Source organism: Dromiciops gliroides, chromosome 1 (assembly GCF_019393635.1).
Source record: "Dromiciops gliroides isolate mDroGli1 chromosome 1, mDroGli1.pri, whole genome shotgun sequence".
In the NCBI taxonomy this organism is placed as follows: Eukaryota; Metazoa; Chordata; class Mammalia; order Microbiotheria; family Microbiotheriidae; genus Dromiciops; species Dromiciops gliroides.
The window spans coordinates 761407830-761424481 of record NC_057861.1 but is presented as its reverse complement, the minus strand read 5'-3'; the positions used below and the strand labels follow the sequence as shown (position 1 = coordinate 761424481).

Below are 16652 nucleotides of genomic sequence, written 5' to 3'. Positions count from 1 at the left end.
GCACATACACACATATACACACAGACAGACATACACATATGCACATGTATACACATATATGCACAGACATACACAGACATACACATGTGTGCATGCATGCACATACACATATACATACCCGTGTGTATACGTGCACACATACACATGCACATAGACATACACATATGCACATGCATACACATATACACAGAGACATGCACATGTGTACACACATGCACACACATATACATGCACTGTGCACATGCACACACATACATGTGTGCGTGCAATACACATATACATACCCATGTGTACATGTACACAATACACATGCACGTAGACATACACATATGCACATACATGCACATATACACACATGTATGCACATACACATATACACAGAGACATGCACATGTGTACTACATGCACATGCATATACACACACATACACACACATGCACACACACACGCCCACATAAATCCTCACTACCTTCACACCCACCCCCAGAAGGTGTTTAGGGCGGCAGGGGTGCCTAACATGGGAGTGTGCTCCAGGCCACATCTTCCCTTCCAGGCAAGCACAGTGCAAGGTAGCTTGTCGGGACCAATCCAGAACTGATTCTTGATTCTTGTCCCATTCAACATCCCGATTCTCTCAGCAAAATGGCCAGGTAGCAACTGACCCCTGACAACAAGATAAGGCCTCCTGCTTCTCAGAAGACCATCAGGGCCACAGCAAAAAGGGGATAACCTCAGGCGAGCTGGGCACTCACCCTCCTATTGCAGGACCTGGGGCCTTCCTGGTAACAAGTCCATGCTAGGGAAGTAAAGGCACGCAGCTTCCTTACAGCGTCTCTGGCCCAGGGGCAGCCTGTGTGATGGCCACCACACTCTGGTTCAACATCCCAGAGCCTGACTGGCTCCATACCTGACCTTAAAGACCCCCAGGCTCCAAAAACAAAAAACAACAAGAACAACAACAAAAAGACCCCCAGGCTCAGGTTCTCTATTGCCATCAGCTCAAGCTTCCACTAGTTGTGTCTTTCCCGATTAGGTACCAGTGAGTGCTGAGCACCCCAACGCTCAGCACGGCTTGGCACATAATAGGTGCTTAATAAATGATTATTGATGGACTGGTCAGTTCCATTAACCACTGAGCATCAATTAGCTTTTATAAAGAGATTTACTGTGAGACATAACAAGGACAAAAATGCCAAGGTTTCCTTCCCCCACCTTGGGGGCCCTCTCTCCTCTTTGTCACGTCCATCTCTGAGGAGAACACATTCACTCATTATGGTCTCTACATAACACTGGTTCTACCATGTGGATATCCAGATGTGTCATAACTGCTGGATGAGTCCTCACGCCTTATACCACTGGGCTGGTCCCAAAGGTCACTCCTGAAGGTCACTGACCGCAAAGCCCAGCTGCTGAAACGTTCAGATACTTGATTTCCTGTCCTTTTGAAACTCAGGAGCTTGGAGTCTCCAATCCCTTCACCTACAACAGAAAAAACAAGCACAAAGGCCAAGGACTGGGACCCATTTCACAGAGCCACACAGCAGCCTCAGTGGGGAGGGACCCAAGGCCTCTCACTGGTTGCAGACAGCCAAGCTATCAAACCTGGAGCAGAGGAACCAAGCAGGGTGGTCTCTGAAGGCACCCCCTTCCTGGACTCCCAGCCACCCAAAAAGGCTGCAGACTACCCCCGTGCTGTGTGTCCTTGGCCCCTGCATATGGAGTCACCCCCAGGCTCAGGACAGTCATCAGCATAGACTTCCATAGAGGGGACACAGCAGAGGATGAGGAGGGAAGGAAAGCGTTATGGAAGACTTGGCCAGATCCTGCACCTGAGTATGACAGGTGACCCAATACACGCTGACTGCAACATGAAGGGAAGCGCAGGGAAGGGCAGGGAGGTGGCCAGTCGGCTGGAAATATCATCCAGACAATGAAACCAGGCTTGCTGGTGTCTCCTGCCTTCTGGGGCTCCCCTCTAGGCGGGGCAGGATGGTGCAGTGATTTGTACTGGACCTACTGTCAAGGAGGGCTAGGTCAGATGCCACCTCCAACTCTGCATGGTTGGAAGGCTGCACACATACATACATGTTCATGCGTGTATACATATGTGTTTTATGATCATGACTCATGTGCATTGTTATGCCTAGACTTACACACAAATATACTGCATTAATAATGTATTATGGGGGCAGCTAGGTGGCGCAGTGGATAGAGCCACCGGCCCTGAAGTCAGGAGTACCTGAGTTCAAATCCAGCCTGAGACACTTAACACTTATTAGCTGTGTGACCCTGGGCAAGTCACTTAACCCTAATTGCCTCACTAAAAAAAAAAAAAAGCAAACAAAAAATAATGTATTCTGTAAGTGTATTGTGTTACATGTGTGTGTATACACGTGTCTGTATAATCATGGGATTGCATGCTTGTGTTATGTATAAACTCAAATACACATAAACTGTATTAATAATATATGTATGTAAGTGTAATGTGTGTATGTATATGTATGCGTGTGTGCATGGATTACATACATGAGTTATAAATATACTTGTATAGACATAATCTGCATTAATAAAATGTGTATAAATGTATGTGTACCGATACACATCCATGATTATTACTTCAGGGAAGAGGCAGGGAGCGCTCACTAACTGATTTGTAGCCAAACCTGTGGCAGACCAGGTTATTTCCAGAGGCCCCTCACACCCCTAGAGGACGAAGGGTTGCCCATTAGTGGTCCGTGCCCCTGCACTGTCGGCCATCTGTCTCTGGGGGCAGCAGTGCAGTTTTCCCAGACTGATGGGGCTGGGGGGGGGGGAGGGGAGGGAGGCTGCGGCACCCGCTGGTTTCTGCTACCAGGAGAAGCAGCCAAGGAAGCCGGGAGAGCACACCTGGACTCAAGAGCTAAAGCCACGCACGGCTTCATTCACAGCCAAGGAAGCAGTGGGAGCCTTGTTAGGCTCCTCAGCATCCAGCTGTGCTAGGGCAGCAAGGGTCCTGCTGCTATTGTCCATTGGCCGGGTGGAGGGAGGCCCTGTGAGGCGGAGGGGAGTGCTGGAGGGAGCGGTAGAGACCTGCATTCGAATCCTGCTTGTGTCACTTCTCAGCCCTTCGTAGCCCAACCCCAACCTACCGGCCCCACTTCATTGGACATTCCTCCACCACCCCCCACCGACGTCCTACAATCTCCCCTGCTTCTCCTCCCCTGCCCTCACCAGGCCCCAAGCCTGCTGCACCACTTCCACGCAAGCTCCAGCCTCCACCTGCAGCCTGGGTCTCAAGCTCCCAGCCATGGGAGGCTGAGCCTGCCCCAAGGCTTGCCACACACCTCCCCACCCCCATAGAGCCCCTGGCCACCACTGTCCCCTCTGTGTCATCTGCCTTTCTTACAGTGAACTCCTCGAGGGAAGGGACTGTCTTGTGCACTTCTACTGGCATCCCCAGCGCTTAGCACAGTGCTTAATGTACAGCAAACCTTCAGGAAAGACTTCCATTCATTCATTGGTCCTTTGTTAGTCAACTGATGACAACCCATCTCGAATCTCAGTGCCTTTGCCCTGGCCATCCCCCCATACCTGGAATGCACTCTATCTTTACTCCTACCTCAGAGACACTCTCTCCCTCTCTCTTCTCTCTCTCTTCTCTCTCTCTCTCTCTCTCTCTCTCTCTCTCTCTCTCTCTCTCTCTCTCTTTCTTTCCCTCTCTCTCCTCTCTCCCTCTCTCTTCTCTCTCTCTCCTCTCTCCCTCTCTCTCTCCTCTCTCCTCTCTTTCTTTCCCTCTCTCTCCTCTCTCTCTCTCTCTCTCTCTCTCTCTCTCTCTCTCTCTCTCCCTCTCTCTCTCTCTCTCTCTCTCTTTCCCTCTCTCTCCTCTCTCCCTCTCTCCTCTCTCTCTCCCTCTCTCCTCTCTCTCCTCTCTCTCTTTCTTTCCCTCTCTCTCTCTCCCTCCCTCTCTTTCCTCTCTCTCCTTCTCTCTCCCTCTCTCTCCTCTCTCTTTTTTTCCCTCTCTCTCCTCTCTCCCTCTCTCCTCTCTCTCTCCCTCTCTCCTCTCTCTCCTCTTTCTTTCCCTCTCTCTCTCTCCCTCTCTTTCCTCTCTTTCCTCTCTCTCCTTCTCTCTCTCTCTCTCTCTCTCTCTCTCTCTCTCTCTCTCTCTCTCTCTCTCTCCTCTGTCTTTCTAAGACACAGCTCAAGCAGCATCTTCTATCTGACCCCCCCACTTGTACTAAGCTCCCACCCAATTCTCTGGACTGCTTCTCTTTATCAGATGCCAGATGCCTTTATAGCTATACCTCCTTCCTCTTCCATAAGAATGCCAGCTCCTGCAGGGCAGAGACTGTTCCATTCTTTGGACTTCTAAGCCCCGCCCCTAGCATGGCACCTGACACATAGTAGGTGCTTCACAAATGCTAATTAATAGACTGAGTTTGGTTAAGTCGTTTTGCCTCTGCCCTGGCTTGCTTCCTCTTCTATGAAATGAGCTGATTACACTTGATGGAGAGTCATTGAGAAGAAAGGGAATGTTTCCAGCAGCTCTTTTGTGGTGGCTAAAAATTGGATGCTGAGGGGCTGCCCATCCACTGGGGAGTGGCTGAAACAAGCTGTGGAATAGGACGGGGACAGACGATCTCAGAAAAACCTGGGAAGATTTACCTGAACTGATGCGAAGTGAATCGAGCAGACTCGAGAACACTGTGCACAGTAACAGCAACACTGCGGGATGATCAGCTGTGAAAGACTCTGCTCCTCGGATCTAGACAATGATCCGAGACAATCCCAAAGGACCCATGATGAAACATGCTATCTGCCTTCAGAGAAACACCTGCTATTATCTGCACACAGACGGAAGCAGGCTGTTTTTCACTCTCTTCCTTTCATTCTTTTTTGTGTTTGAGTCTCATACAAAACGACTCATGAGGGAATGTTTTACAGGATTGCACATGTACAACCGTCACCAGATTGCTTACCATCTCAGAGAAGGGGGATGGCAGGGAGGGAGAGAATTTGGGACTCAAAACTTGAAAAAACCGAATGTTTAAAATTGTTTTAATATAAATTGGAGAAAAATATGATTTTTAAAAAGAGGAAAGGGAAGAGAAGCAAAGGGAGGAGAGGGGAATGGAAAGGAAGGAAAAGGAAGAGAGTGAGGAATGAGCATTTTTATAGCACCTACAATGTGCCAGGTAGGCTAAGTGCCTTTCAAATATTCTCTCACTTGATCTCATTTGAAACAGGAGCTCCTCCAGGTGTAGCTTGCCCTCACCACCACCCCTGCCACAGCCTTTGGGTGCCTAAGGCCTTTGCCTCTCTCCTTTTCCTCCAAAATGAGATAGGGGGTGCTCATCACCATGAGCTTGGCCACTGAGGCTGGACTGCTTGTGGGTTCTCTTGGGGTCAAAGGACAGAACCACGAGTGAGAAGGGGGAGGTGCAACGTGGCCTAATTAGGCTCGGCCTCTGAGAAAATATGGAACACTTAGGTTTGCCCTGGAGGACTAGGGGGCCTCCTGTTGAGGCAAACACGGGACGGGCCCCTCTCTGGGGTGCCGGAGAGGGCAGCCTTGCCCAGGCACAGGTGGGCCTCGATGGTTTGCGGTCTACTTTGAGATCCTGAAGAAAGGTGAGACCGTGCTCTGGGCCGGAGGAGAGTCGTGCCGGCAAGATGGGAGACTCCCCTAAGGCACCCCTCAGTCTCCCGGCTTCTCGCCTTGGCGCTGGCAATCCCTCAGACCTGCTGTGCCCTCCCTCCTCAGCTCCTCCTCTCCCTTCAAGGCTCGGTTCAAGCCCCAGCTCCTTGCTCTCTGTCTGCTCTCTGTCCATCCATCATCCATGGTTAAGCATTGGTTAAGCACCTACTATGTGACAGCACCGGGCAGACAAAAGCAAAGGGCTCTCCTGGAGCTCACACTCCAATGCGGGGGGAGGGGGGGGGACACAACATGCAAACAACTATGTTCAAATACCCAGAGACAGGATGAACTGGGAAAACCAAGAGGGAGGGAAGCATGATTGAGGGTGACTGTGGGGGTTCAGCTGAAGGGAGCCAGGAGGCTTGCCAGTGGAGATGCCCAGTGGAGAGATAGAGGTACCTGTGGGCACACATGTGCAGTGGTGGACAGCAGGAATTGCTGCACTTCTGTCCCCAGGCCCCTGCGTAAGGGGCAGCGCCTGGCCCGGAGCAGGTGATCAATAAGTGCTTGACAGCTCATGGCTTCATGGGGGTCCCAGGGAAGCAGGGAGCCCAGCTCGGGGGACAAGAAGCAGCTGCTGCTCTTACTCTTGTTCCCAGGACAGTGGTTCAGGGGCTGGGCTGGGGTAGGGGGGCGCCGGAGAGACCCCGAGTCCCACGGCAAAGCGGCAAGAAGCATCCTTAAGCCTGGCGGGAGCCCGGAGTGTCCCCCATCGGACCCTCCCGGCATCCTGCTGCCAGAGGGCTCTGTACCTGGAGGGTGCAGCCTCCCAGAGGGGAGGAGCGCAGAGCTGGGGGCGGGGCGGGGCGGGGCGGGGGCGGGGAGAAGAGAGCTGAGCCAAGCCTCCTGAGCCCGCATCAAACGCTTTATTCCCCAGAAAGCCCCCGGGCGCGTGGCTGTGCTCGGGCTACAGGGGAGGCTCGGGGTCGGGGTGGGGCTTTCCCCAATCAGCGCTAACGCTCATGTGTCACACCATGACATTCGCTACAAGGGGAAACTGACACGTCATGTTACAGCGGAACAAGTACAAGAACAGAGTCATCAGTGAGGTCATTTATACACTTGAAAAGCCACCAGTCTGAAACACTTCCAGTGTACGAAACGGTTTAGTTCAACAAACACTTGTGGGGCGCCTCTTAGGGACAAGGCACTGGGACACGAAGATAGGCCAGAGGCCTGCCCTCAGGGGCTTACCATCTGCTGGGGGGGGGGGCCTGGAAGAGACAGCCACGTGAGGACAGAGAACGGGACAGTCTGCAAGGGGCTGAACGCTCTCCGGAATCAGAGGGGGTGTGTGTGTGTGTGTGTGTGTGTGTGTGTGTGTGTGTGTGTGTGTGTGTGTGTGTGTGTGTGTGTGTGTGTGTGTGTGTGTGTGTGTGTGTGTGTGTGCGCGCGCGCGCGCGCGCGCTCTTGTATGTCTCCTCCCCTTCTCTCTCTCTCCTCCTCTGTCTTTCTCTCCCCCTCCCTCCTCTCTCATTCTCCCTGTCTCCATATCTCCTCTCTCTCTCTCTGTCTCTCCTCTCTCCTCTGTCTCTCTCTCTGTCTCTCTTCTCTCTCTTCTCTCTCTCTCTGTCTCTCTCTGTCTCTCTGTCTCTCTGTCTCTCTGTCTTTCTCTCTCTCTCCCCCTCCCTCTCTCCTCTCATCTCTCTGTCTCTGTCTTTCTCTCCCCCTCCCTCCTCTCTCATTCTCCCTGTCTCCATATCTTCCCTCTCTCTGTCTCTCTCTGTTTCTCTGTCTCTCTCTCTCTGTCTGTCTCTCTGTCTTTCTCTCTCTGTCTCTGTCTCTGTCTCTCTGTCTCTCTCTGTCTCTTCTCTCTGTCCTCTGTCTCTCTCTCTCTGTCTCTCTGTCTTTCTCTCTCTCTCACCCTCTCTCTCCTCTCATCTCTCTCTGTCTCTGTCTCCTCCTCCCTCCTCTCATTCTTCCTGTCTCCATGTCTCCCTTCTCTTTCTGTCACTCTCCCTCGATCTCCCCTTTCTCTCCCTCTTTCTTCTCTCCCCCTCTCCCTGTCTCTATGTCTCGTCTGTCTATCCCCCACATACACACCCAACAATACCCCATGCACTCTGCCTCTGTCGGTGTGTCTGGCTGCTTCCCTAAGGGCCCTGCCCTGGGGGCTGCTCACAGACACAAGACCAGGCACCTCCCCTCTACGTGTCTCCTTCCAGGGTGTCCTTGCCCTGGCTCCTGGAGGACAGCTCACTGGCGGTTGTCACTTCTGCCTGTCCGTAGACCGGGCTCGCCTTCCCAGTCGCCTTGATCCACGGATGCTCAAGGACTTGGTGGGCCGTGTAGCGCTTCTTGGGGTCGACCACCAGCAGCTGGCGAACTAGATCCTTGGCAGCTATTGGAGAATCACAGAGAAAAGAAGACAAAACAGGAGGCTTACTCCAAGAGTGTGGGGACTCTCCTGCTGAGTCAGCTGCACTATTGCTTGTTTTCTGCATGTCCAGGAGGGTTACTGTGCAGTGACTTGTCCAAGGTCACATAGCTAGCGAATGTCTGCAGCAGAATTCGGACTTAGGTTTCCCTGACTCCTCTCCCGGCATGCTCCCTGCTGAGCCACCTTGACGTTCCCTTCCCTTGATGCACAAGGCACCAAAATTCCCCCTCAGAGTTAGCAGGTCTCACCTTAATTCCATATACAAGTGGGAACACTCCCCAGCTGCTTTGAAATCTCTGGCCACCCACGGGCCATGCAAGGAACAAAACTCTGTGTGTGTGTGAGTGTGTGTATACACACACACACACACACACACACACACACACACACACACTATGCTTCTCTTCTTTGCCTATTCTTTGCATTCTTTCCCAAGCTGCAGAAGCCAGCATCTCAGTCAGCCAGCCTCGGATGATACTCCAGTCAGGAAGGGGGGCCACGCATTAGAAAAACCAGTCTTCCACTCCCCAATACCCCACCTGGCCCTGCCTCCAGGTCTTCCTAAGCTGCTCAGACCTGAGGGAGGGCCTGACACTCAGTGTCTGTGCCCTCCTGGGGTGGGGGGGCACCACAGCCTCCCCCCACTGTCTTCTCCCTGGGGCAGTGTGGTCCACGCCCCCACGGGTCCCACATAGGACACTTGCCCTAAACATGATTGCATCAGGCTGCCCACCTGTTAGTCCTCACTCTTCTTCCAATTCCTTGTCTCTTCAAAGATCCCCCTTAACCTACTTCCTGAAAAGGGGTAGGCCCAATGGGCTACAGTCAACCTGATACCCCACCAGCTCTCTATGGCCCTCAAAGTCACTAGATGGTCAGGGACAGTGGTGTCACTCCTGGCAATGGGCACTAAGGAAACAGGTTTGGGACTGAGAAGTGGCCCCCTCTTCCCATGCCCAGGTCTGGGCCCAGCTCAGTCTCTCTGCAGGGCCTGTCTCAGACATATGAAGTCATAGGCTACTGACCCTCCAGTGGCATCAGTCTGGACAAGAGGCGCATTTTATCCATTTAGCAATTCCTGTGTAGATGGCTGGACCTCGTTAGGCCTTCCAGGGATTCTGGGTCACTGAGGAAGCCCAGCCATGTTCGGGGCCCAGGGGACCCAGCATCCTCAGGGCGTCCATCCCCTCCGCGGGGGCAGCTGGGACAGAGGTCTCCCCAGGCTACACTTCGCTCGATGTTAATAACCACGGGCCCTATGGTCAGAGCCCCAAGGGGACCCACTTTCAGGAAGCTTCCCTAAGGACCAGCAGGAAGTGAGACCCCTAGGGGGATGCTTCCTTTGGGAGCTGACCTGCCACCCAGACGGCTTGGCAGGGGAGCCTGTGGACGCTCGGCTTTGGGGCCCAAGGGTTTTCTACCGGCTTCCGGGAGACCCGTGGAGATGGGGCACACAGCTAGACCCCAAGACGGCCGGCTCTCCCGCTCACCCTCTGAGATGTTGTCCCAGTACGGACGGAGGAAATCGAAGCGTCCCCGCTGAATGATAGCGAACAGTTCCTCTTGGTCTCTCTCTTGACTGCGGAAGGGAGGGAAGCCACACAACAGGACGTAGAGAATCACGCCGGCCGCCCATATGTCCACCTCCAGCCCGTACCCTGGGGAAGAGAGGCCCAAGAAGCTGAAAGGCTCTGCCCCAGACCAGCCCCTGGCATTGGGCAGAAAAAGCAGCCGCGAGGGGTCCACACAGCCCAGCCGGCCAAGGCCTGCACCTCCTGGGGCTGCCCACCGCCTGTCTTCATTCTGCTGCCCGGCCTCCCCAGCACCGGGCCTGTGCCTGCTGTCTACACTGCCAGCCTCTCCACTCAGCCCTCAGCTGTCTGCACTGCTGGAGCTTCTTCAACCCCACCCCAAAGGGCTCACGAGCAGCCTTTCCCCTCCCCCAGAAGAGAACAAGACAACATTCTGTACAAAAATAGTGACGCTGCTCTTCGTGTGGTGACTAAGAATCAGAGGGAAGCCCAGCCATGGGGCAATGGCTGAACAAGCTGTGGTACAGGATGGGGATGGAATGTTACTGTGCTACAAGAAATGACCGGCAAGAGGACTTCAGAAAGGCCTGGGAAGACCTGTATGAACTGATGTAGAGTGAAGAGAGCAGAACCAGGAGAACCTTGTGCACAGAGACAGCAATACTGTTGGATGAAGAACTGTGAAAGACGTAACTATTCTCAGCCATACTATGATCCAAGATGATCCCAAAGGACTAATGATGAAGCAGACTACCCACCTCCAGAGAAAGAACTGATATAGATGGAACAGACTGAAGCAGGCTGTTTTTCACTTTCTTTCTTTTATTTTTTCTTTTATTCAAGTTTTCTTGTATGAAATGACTAATATGGAAATGTTTTACATAATTGCACATGTATAACCCACATCTGATTACTTACCACCTCAGGGAGGGGGTGGGGGAAGAGAAGGAGGGATAAAGTTTGGAACTCAAAAATTTAAATTAAAATGTCAATTATTTTTTTAAAAAAAGGACAGGCCGGGTGCTGGGGAGGCCAGTCTCAATGTTCTCCATTTGCCCCTTTGTTCAGTGAGATATAATCGATACACTAGGTATCTCTCATTGATCACTTAAGTATAATCAATTCATAACAATCGTTATCAACAGCAAAGAAGCCGGGACAAGGCCCTTAGGTCTCCCTTTCCCTTTCAGAGCAGGGCTCGGGCGGTCCTTCTGATAAATGGTTCACTCCATCTTTAGACACGGCCTGAGCCGGGAATAAAGTAAGAACCAGATCTTGCTCCCCAAGCCACCTTATCCCAGCTCCTACTTGTCCCCAAATGTGTGCCAAGTCCAAGAGGCCCTCCCATCCAGTGATCCTGTGGCAGGCCTCCTCCCAAATAGCTCGACTTCACCAAAAGCACCAACAACCTTGAAACAATAACATGACCACCCAGCAGAAGGTAGCCAGGAGTCACAGAGGAGGTGACAGGCGGGAAGCCCCAGAATACTGGTCAGGAAATGGGGCACACAGCTCGAGAGCCCCTCCCACAGTTGTCTCCCATTTACCTTTCTCCGAGAGAATCTCTGGGGCCACGTAGGTGGGCGTCCCACACACGGTAAATAAGGGCTTGACCACATGCTTGGCAAGGCCAAAGTCAGCCAGCTTCAAGGTGGTGGATTTGTCTGCATTTCGCTGGACCTGTGGTGAAACAAAGGCCCGGGTTCAATTCTCCACTCCGTGCAACAGTCAGTGATTCTGTACCTACTATGTGCAAAACACCAGCAGCCCTAGCAAGGAGCCACATGTGCAGCAGGATCTGCCAGAGAGGGCCAAGTGTCTGGGGGCAGGTCTGCACACAGGAACACACCAAGCTGCTTCTCCAAGACAGAATCTGGGGCCAGAGCAGGGCACAAGAGCAGCCGGGCACTGCCCAGGAATGGGAACCACACAAGAGAAGGCCCAGCTCCCTCTCCAGCACATCTGTGCCTGCCCCAAACCTGGGGCAAATATCTTAAGTCTCCTCTCACAGATACCTTAGAAGGGCCGTCATGCCTCATGAGAGGGAAAAGGCCTCACCTTAGAGGAGACAAGAGAGGCCCAGAGAAGGGAGGGCTCACACAGCTAGAAAATGTCTGAGGCAGGATTGGAATGCAGGGCTCATGACCAGACTGTTTCCACTACATGGTGCTGCCTCCTAGTACACAGAAGGGCCACTAGGTGGCACCACCGAGTCCAGAGTCAGGAAGACCTGAGCCCAAAGACACTTATTACCTGTGTGACCCTGGACAAGTCACTTCACCCTGTGTCCCAGTGTCCTCTCCATCATACTCACTCCAGACAACCTGAACATTGGGTATTTGTGCCCTTTTTTTACCTGGAACACTCCACCCCTCAACATCCTGGTCATCCCTATGGCCCCGCCCAGACACCTTTCACAAAGCCTTCCCTGCCCCTCCCCCACCCCATCGGGGGTCTCTCTGCTCCTCAGGACTTTAGGGTCCTAGGGTTGGAGAGGACCTCAAGCCGAGCAGGTCATCCCCTCTTCCCTACAGGAAAATGCTTCACTGAAGGCCTCCAGTGATGGGGAACTCACTACCTGGTGAGGCAGCTCCTTCCCTTCCGGGATCACTCTATTCATTCAAACTTTGTTTACACCGCCTTCCCTAGCTCCCACCCATTGTTGCTAGTTCTACCCACAATAATCAAGGAAAAACAGGCTAACCCTTCCTCCAATATTGGAGGCATCTTGGACCATCCCCACCAGCCCCTAACACCCCGCCCCAGGCCAGTAGTGCCTGGCCTGTGGGCCAAGGAGGCTTGGGGTCCATGTAGACCCCCAGAACAGCCATGGGAACTTTGATTTTCCATTCCCATAGAGGCTTCTGGGGCTCATGACACACATACCCACTTATTGAGTCCAAGATGCTCTTGCACTTTTCCAGTCAATGCTGGCTACTGATGGGGACCCTCAGAGGAAAGGAGTGGTCTGTGTAACTTCTTGGCATTAAGAAGAGCCTGGGTCAGATTCCCCCAAGGCATGTGGGCACTACTGTCTCTGTGTGCCCATGCCCTGAGAGGGCCTTCCCACTGAATCGAGGATTATTGAATGGGATTCACTTTGGAGTGGAATGACTCGAATAAGACACATGCTTCCAATCAGATGGGAATTATTCCAGAAAGATGCAGGGTGTGAATTGTTTTCATCTCCTTATCCCTTGGAGGAGGCCCAGGCACATAGTAGGCCCTCGATTTGTTGAATGAATGTGGCCATGGGGCCACTTAGCCATTGCAATGCTTGCAATGCTATGCCACAAGGTGGCAGCAAGTGCCTGCATTCCCATGTGCACCAGCCCAGCTGTGGCCTGCTCAGCCCAACTCAGCCCAGACCGGGAGGCCGAAATAGAGTTGGGAATGCTAAATCTCAGGAGGAGCTGGGGGTGGGGGGGGTGGGATCCAAAGACAGAGACAGAAACAGGGATGGAGGGAGAGCAGAGGGACGGAGAGCCAGGTCACCAGCTCCACTTGGGGTAGATGGGACCGTGACAACTGAAACCAGAAAGAAGACACAGATGCTCAGAATAGTTTTGTGCTTCTGCCGTGTGGAGGTGAACGGCCTCTGCGCAGGAAAGGGCCGAACCACCTGGGCTAAGATGAGCGAGGAAGTGGTAAGAGCGCACTGGACCCCAGAACGAAATCAAACCCAAAGTTCAAAAACCAGCTTCCAAATAGAAGGCAGGTGTTCTGGCAAAGATCCGGAGGTCTGAATGGCCCACCAGCGCCATGTAGGTCGTCAGTGCAACGTGAGCACCAAGGAAGCTCATGTCCTTTGGGGTTGCATCCATGGAGACGGGCAGAACTTCCAGGAATGGGTAGGCAGCAGTCCCACAGTGTGCTGCCTTTCAGACCTCGTCTGAGCACTGTGGTTGAAGAAAGACATTGAGGAGCCAAAGAGTGTCCAGAGAAGGACAGTCAGGATGGGAAAAGACCTCAAGTCCAGGTCCTGTGATGTCCAGCTAAGGGAGCTGGGGTATTTAGTTTGGAGAAGAGAAGACTCAGAGAGAGAATGAGATTGGTCCGAACTGAGGACTGTCTGTGGAGGGACCGGCCTGTTCCATTTGACCCCAGAGGGCAGAGCTGAGGGGAAACTGCCAAGGGACCAACTGAGGCTTGAGAGCCGGAAAACCTCTGTAACCACAGAGCCATCCCAATGTGGTGAGTCCCTTCCCCCCAGGTCCTCAAGCAGAGAGCAGGTGGCCTCTTGTTGGAGATGTTAGAGTGAAGGCTCCTCCCATGTAGGGGCTGGAGACCCCTTGCAACTCACAAATGCAACCTGAGACTGAGAAAAACAAATGCCTTTGTGAAGGTAGAAAGACTCAGGACAGCCAGCTCTGCCCCTTCTCAAAAAACCCACAGAAATAGAGGGGAGAAATGGAAACGTCCTAATGAAGAGGAGAGCCCATTGCTGCAGCCAGTTAGTGGGTCAACAAGCACTTAGCAAGCACCTACTAAGTGCCGGGCACAGGGAGAAGTGCCAATGCTTGTCACCAGTTCCTGCTGTTGCTGTCTAGCCAGAGCCCACCATCTCGAGTCCACCTAACCCCTGCCCCACCCCAGCTCCATTCTTCTTAGGACTGGCCTATGGAAGACGGAAGCCATTAGTGAAATGAGAGTCCATTGAGCTCACTTTACCACGAGGTAAGGACAGGTGCAAGTCTGCAAGCACTAAGACTCAGCATTCGTGCACATGAACCAGCAGAGATGCATGCTGAAGGAAGGATGGACTTACGGGAAGTCGATTCCTTCATCCAGAAGCAGCTTATTCCCTCTGTTGTTTCTGAGTCTTAAACTTCCCAAGCAGCCCCTGTCGATGCCCCTCCAAGTCTTCTTCTCTCTATGAATGGGTGGTTTTGTGTCCAACAAGCCAGAGCCTCTGCTGTCCACAAGAGGAGGCTGAGATCCAAGAGCTATTAGGGGACCTTGGGTAAGGAAGGACGGTGGGGGGACTCCTCCCCACAAGGTCAGCTCACCCCCACCTCTGGACTGGCATTCTAGGCCTACCTTCCTAAAAGCCAGAGCCTGGAACCCTGAAGGCTCACAGATGGAGTCTCTCCTGCTCCTCAGTCAGCTATAAATAGACTCTTGAACAAACACGGTCCCATTGTCCTCTAGATCTGAGCAAGCCTCATGCAAGGAGGAGCAGACAGTGCAGAAGAGGCAGCTTCGACACCCCTTCCACACAGAAATACTGAGAGACAGGCAGGTGGCTGACAGTCGAGGGAAGAAGGCCAACAGGCAAAGGTACTGCCAGGTGCCGGCCAGTCGATGCCCTGCTGCCAACTGTCAGGGTTATTGCTGGGCGAGTTCTATGAATCTGAGAGCCTCAAAGTCTAATGAAGCCAGGAGGATGCAGGTCTGAGTCCTGCCCCTGACACATACTAGCTGAACCTGGACAAGTCACCTAACTCCAGGCCAGGGTCAGGAGGAGACAGACAGCTGCCCAGGCCAGTGCCTGCACCAGAACTGCTGGGGATAAGTTGGACTTGTGAGGCTTTGATGTTTAGAGCCAATTTACCTCAACAGCTCACTCCCTACAGGCACCAGAGGAGGTAGAGATTTGGTGGGCCTCTGGCTGGTCACGCCACAGAAGCTAAAAGCCTGGCTCTCTGCATCCAAGGAATGGTCAGTTCCATGACGGCACGGGTCCTGAATGATGGATGATGCTCTTACACTTTCTCAGTCACCAGTGGAGTGAAGCAAGGCTGTATGCTTGCTTTTTAGAATGTTTTCAGACAGGTTGTCAGATGCCTTCCATGAGGACAAAAATGGTATCAAGGTCAGCTAAAACACTGATGGCAAATTATTTAACTTGAAAAGGCTACAAGCCAAGACTAAAGTAGAAGGAGAATTGGTACATGCCTTTTTGTTCACAGATGATTGTTCACTCAATGCAGCCTCTAGGACTGAGATGCAACAGAGTATATGGATCGATTCTCTGCTGCTTAGGCTAATTTTGACCTGACAATTAACACCAAGAAAACAAAGGTTCTCCCCCAGTCAGCACCACACCATCACCTATGGAACCATGAGTTACAGCAAATGGATAAATTCTGAATACTGTGCATGAGTTCTCTTACCTTGGCAGTATATTTTCCAGGCATGTACACATTGAGAATGAGGTTGACACAGATTATCAGTTAGCTCCATTTTGGGGAGGCTCCAAAGGAAAGTGTGGGAGAGAAGGTCTACAGGGCTGTTGTGCTGACCTCATTGTTGAATGCCTATGAAACCTGGACAGTCTGCCAGAGGCATGCCAGGAAACGGAATCGCTTCCGTTCAAATTGTCTTCAAAAGATTCTGCAGATCACCTGGCAGGATAAGGGAGCAGACACTAAGGTCCTTTCTAGAGCTGAGCTGCCAAGCATTCAAACTCTACTGCAGAGAACAATTCTGATGGGCCGGACACATTGTGTGAATGCCAAACATACGTTTGCCTAAAAGACTATTTTCCAGAGACCTCGCACAAGACAGGTGCTCACAGCGAGGTCAGAAGAAGCCATACAAGGACACTCTCAAGGTCTCTCTGAAGAACTGTGGAATCAGTTACGTAACATGGGAGACAGTGGTACAGGACTGCCCAGTGTGGCATACCTGAATCCAAGAAGGCGCTGTGCTTTCTGAGTGAGGCAGAATTGCCATAGAGAAGCAGAAATGACAGTCACCTCCCCTCCAAATGCTCATGTGGACTATTTGTGCCCAACCTGTGGCAGCACCTTCTGAGCTCCTATCGGTCTGATCGGCCACACTTGGCCACACTGTGCCTTGATCCTGACACGAGCAGGCAGGACAACCACCACCAAGCATCTTTCCACCACACATGCTAGCTTCTTTTCTGAGCTGGGAGCAGGGGAGGGAGAGACTCCCTGAATCGTGAAATCATGGTATGAGAAAACGGTCACCAGGAGAGACCTGGAGAGAGAAAAGGGTCAGGCTCCTGGAACAGCCGGTCAAATGCTTGTCCAAAAGGTGACAAGTCAGAGACAGTTGATGCCTCCGTTTGCTTTGTTTCATTCCTCTTAGCTCC

At 52.5% G+C, this 16652-nt stretch overlaps 1 protein-coding gene across 2 annotated transcripts in view; it reads right to left on the bottom strand.

Annotated features, from left to right (window-relative positions):
* Positions 1-513: 513 nt before the first annotated feature.
* The window catches only part of DCLK3 (doublecortin like kinase 3), a 42626-nt gene continuing 26487 nt past the window's right edge, over positions 514-16652 (bottom strand). Inside the window, exons 3-6 of one of the 2 annotated variants that reach the window (XM_043978652.1) lie at positions 11137-11269; positions 9548-9715; positions 7878-8018; positions 514-1479 (exon numbers count right to left, since the gene is read on the bottom strand). In XM_043978652.1, the coding sequence (XP_043834587.1) occupies positions 1280-1479; positions 7878-8018; positions 9548-9715; positions 11137-11269 (642 nt within the window). In that variant the 3' untranslated portion in view covers positions 514-1279. Of the gene's footprint in view, positions 1480-7821; positions 8019-9547; positions 9716-11136; positions 11270-16652 lie in introns of both variants that reach the window. The other variant, XM_043978653.1, reaches the window with a different exon arrangement.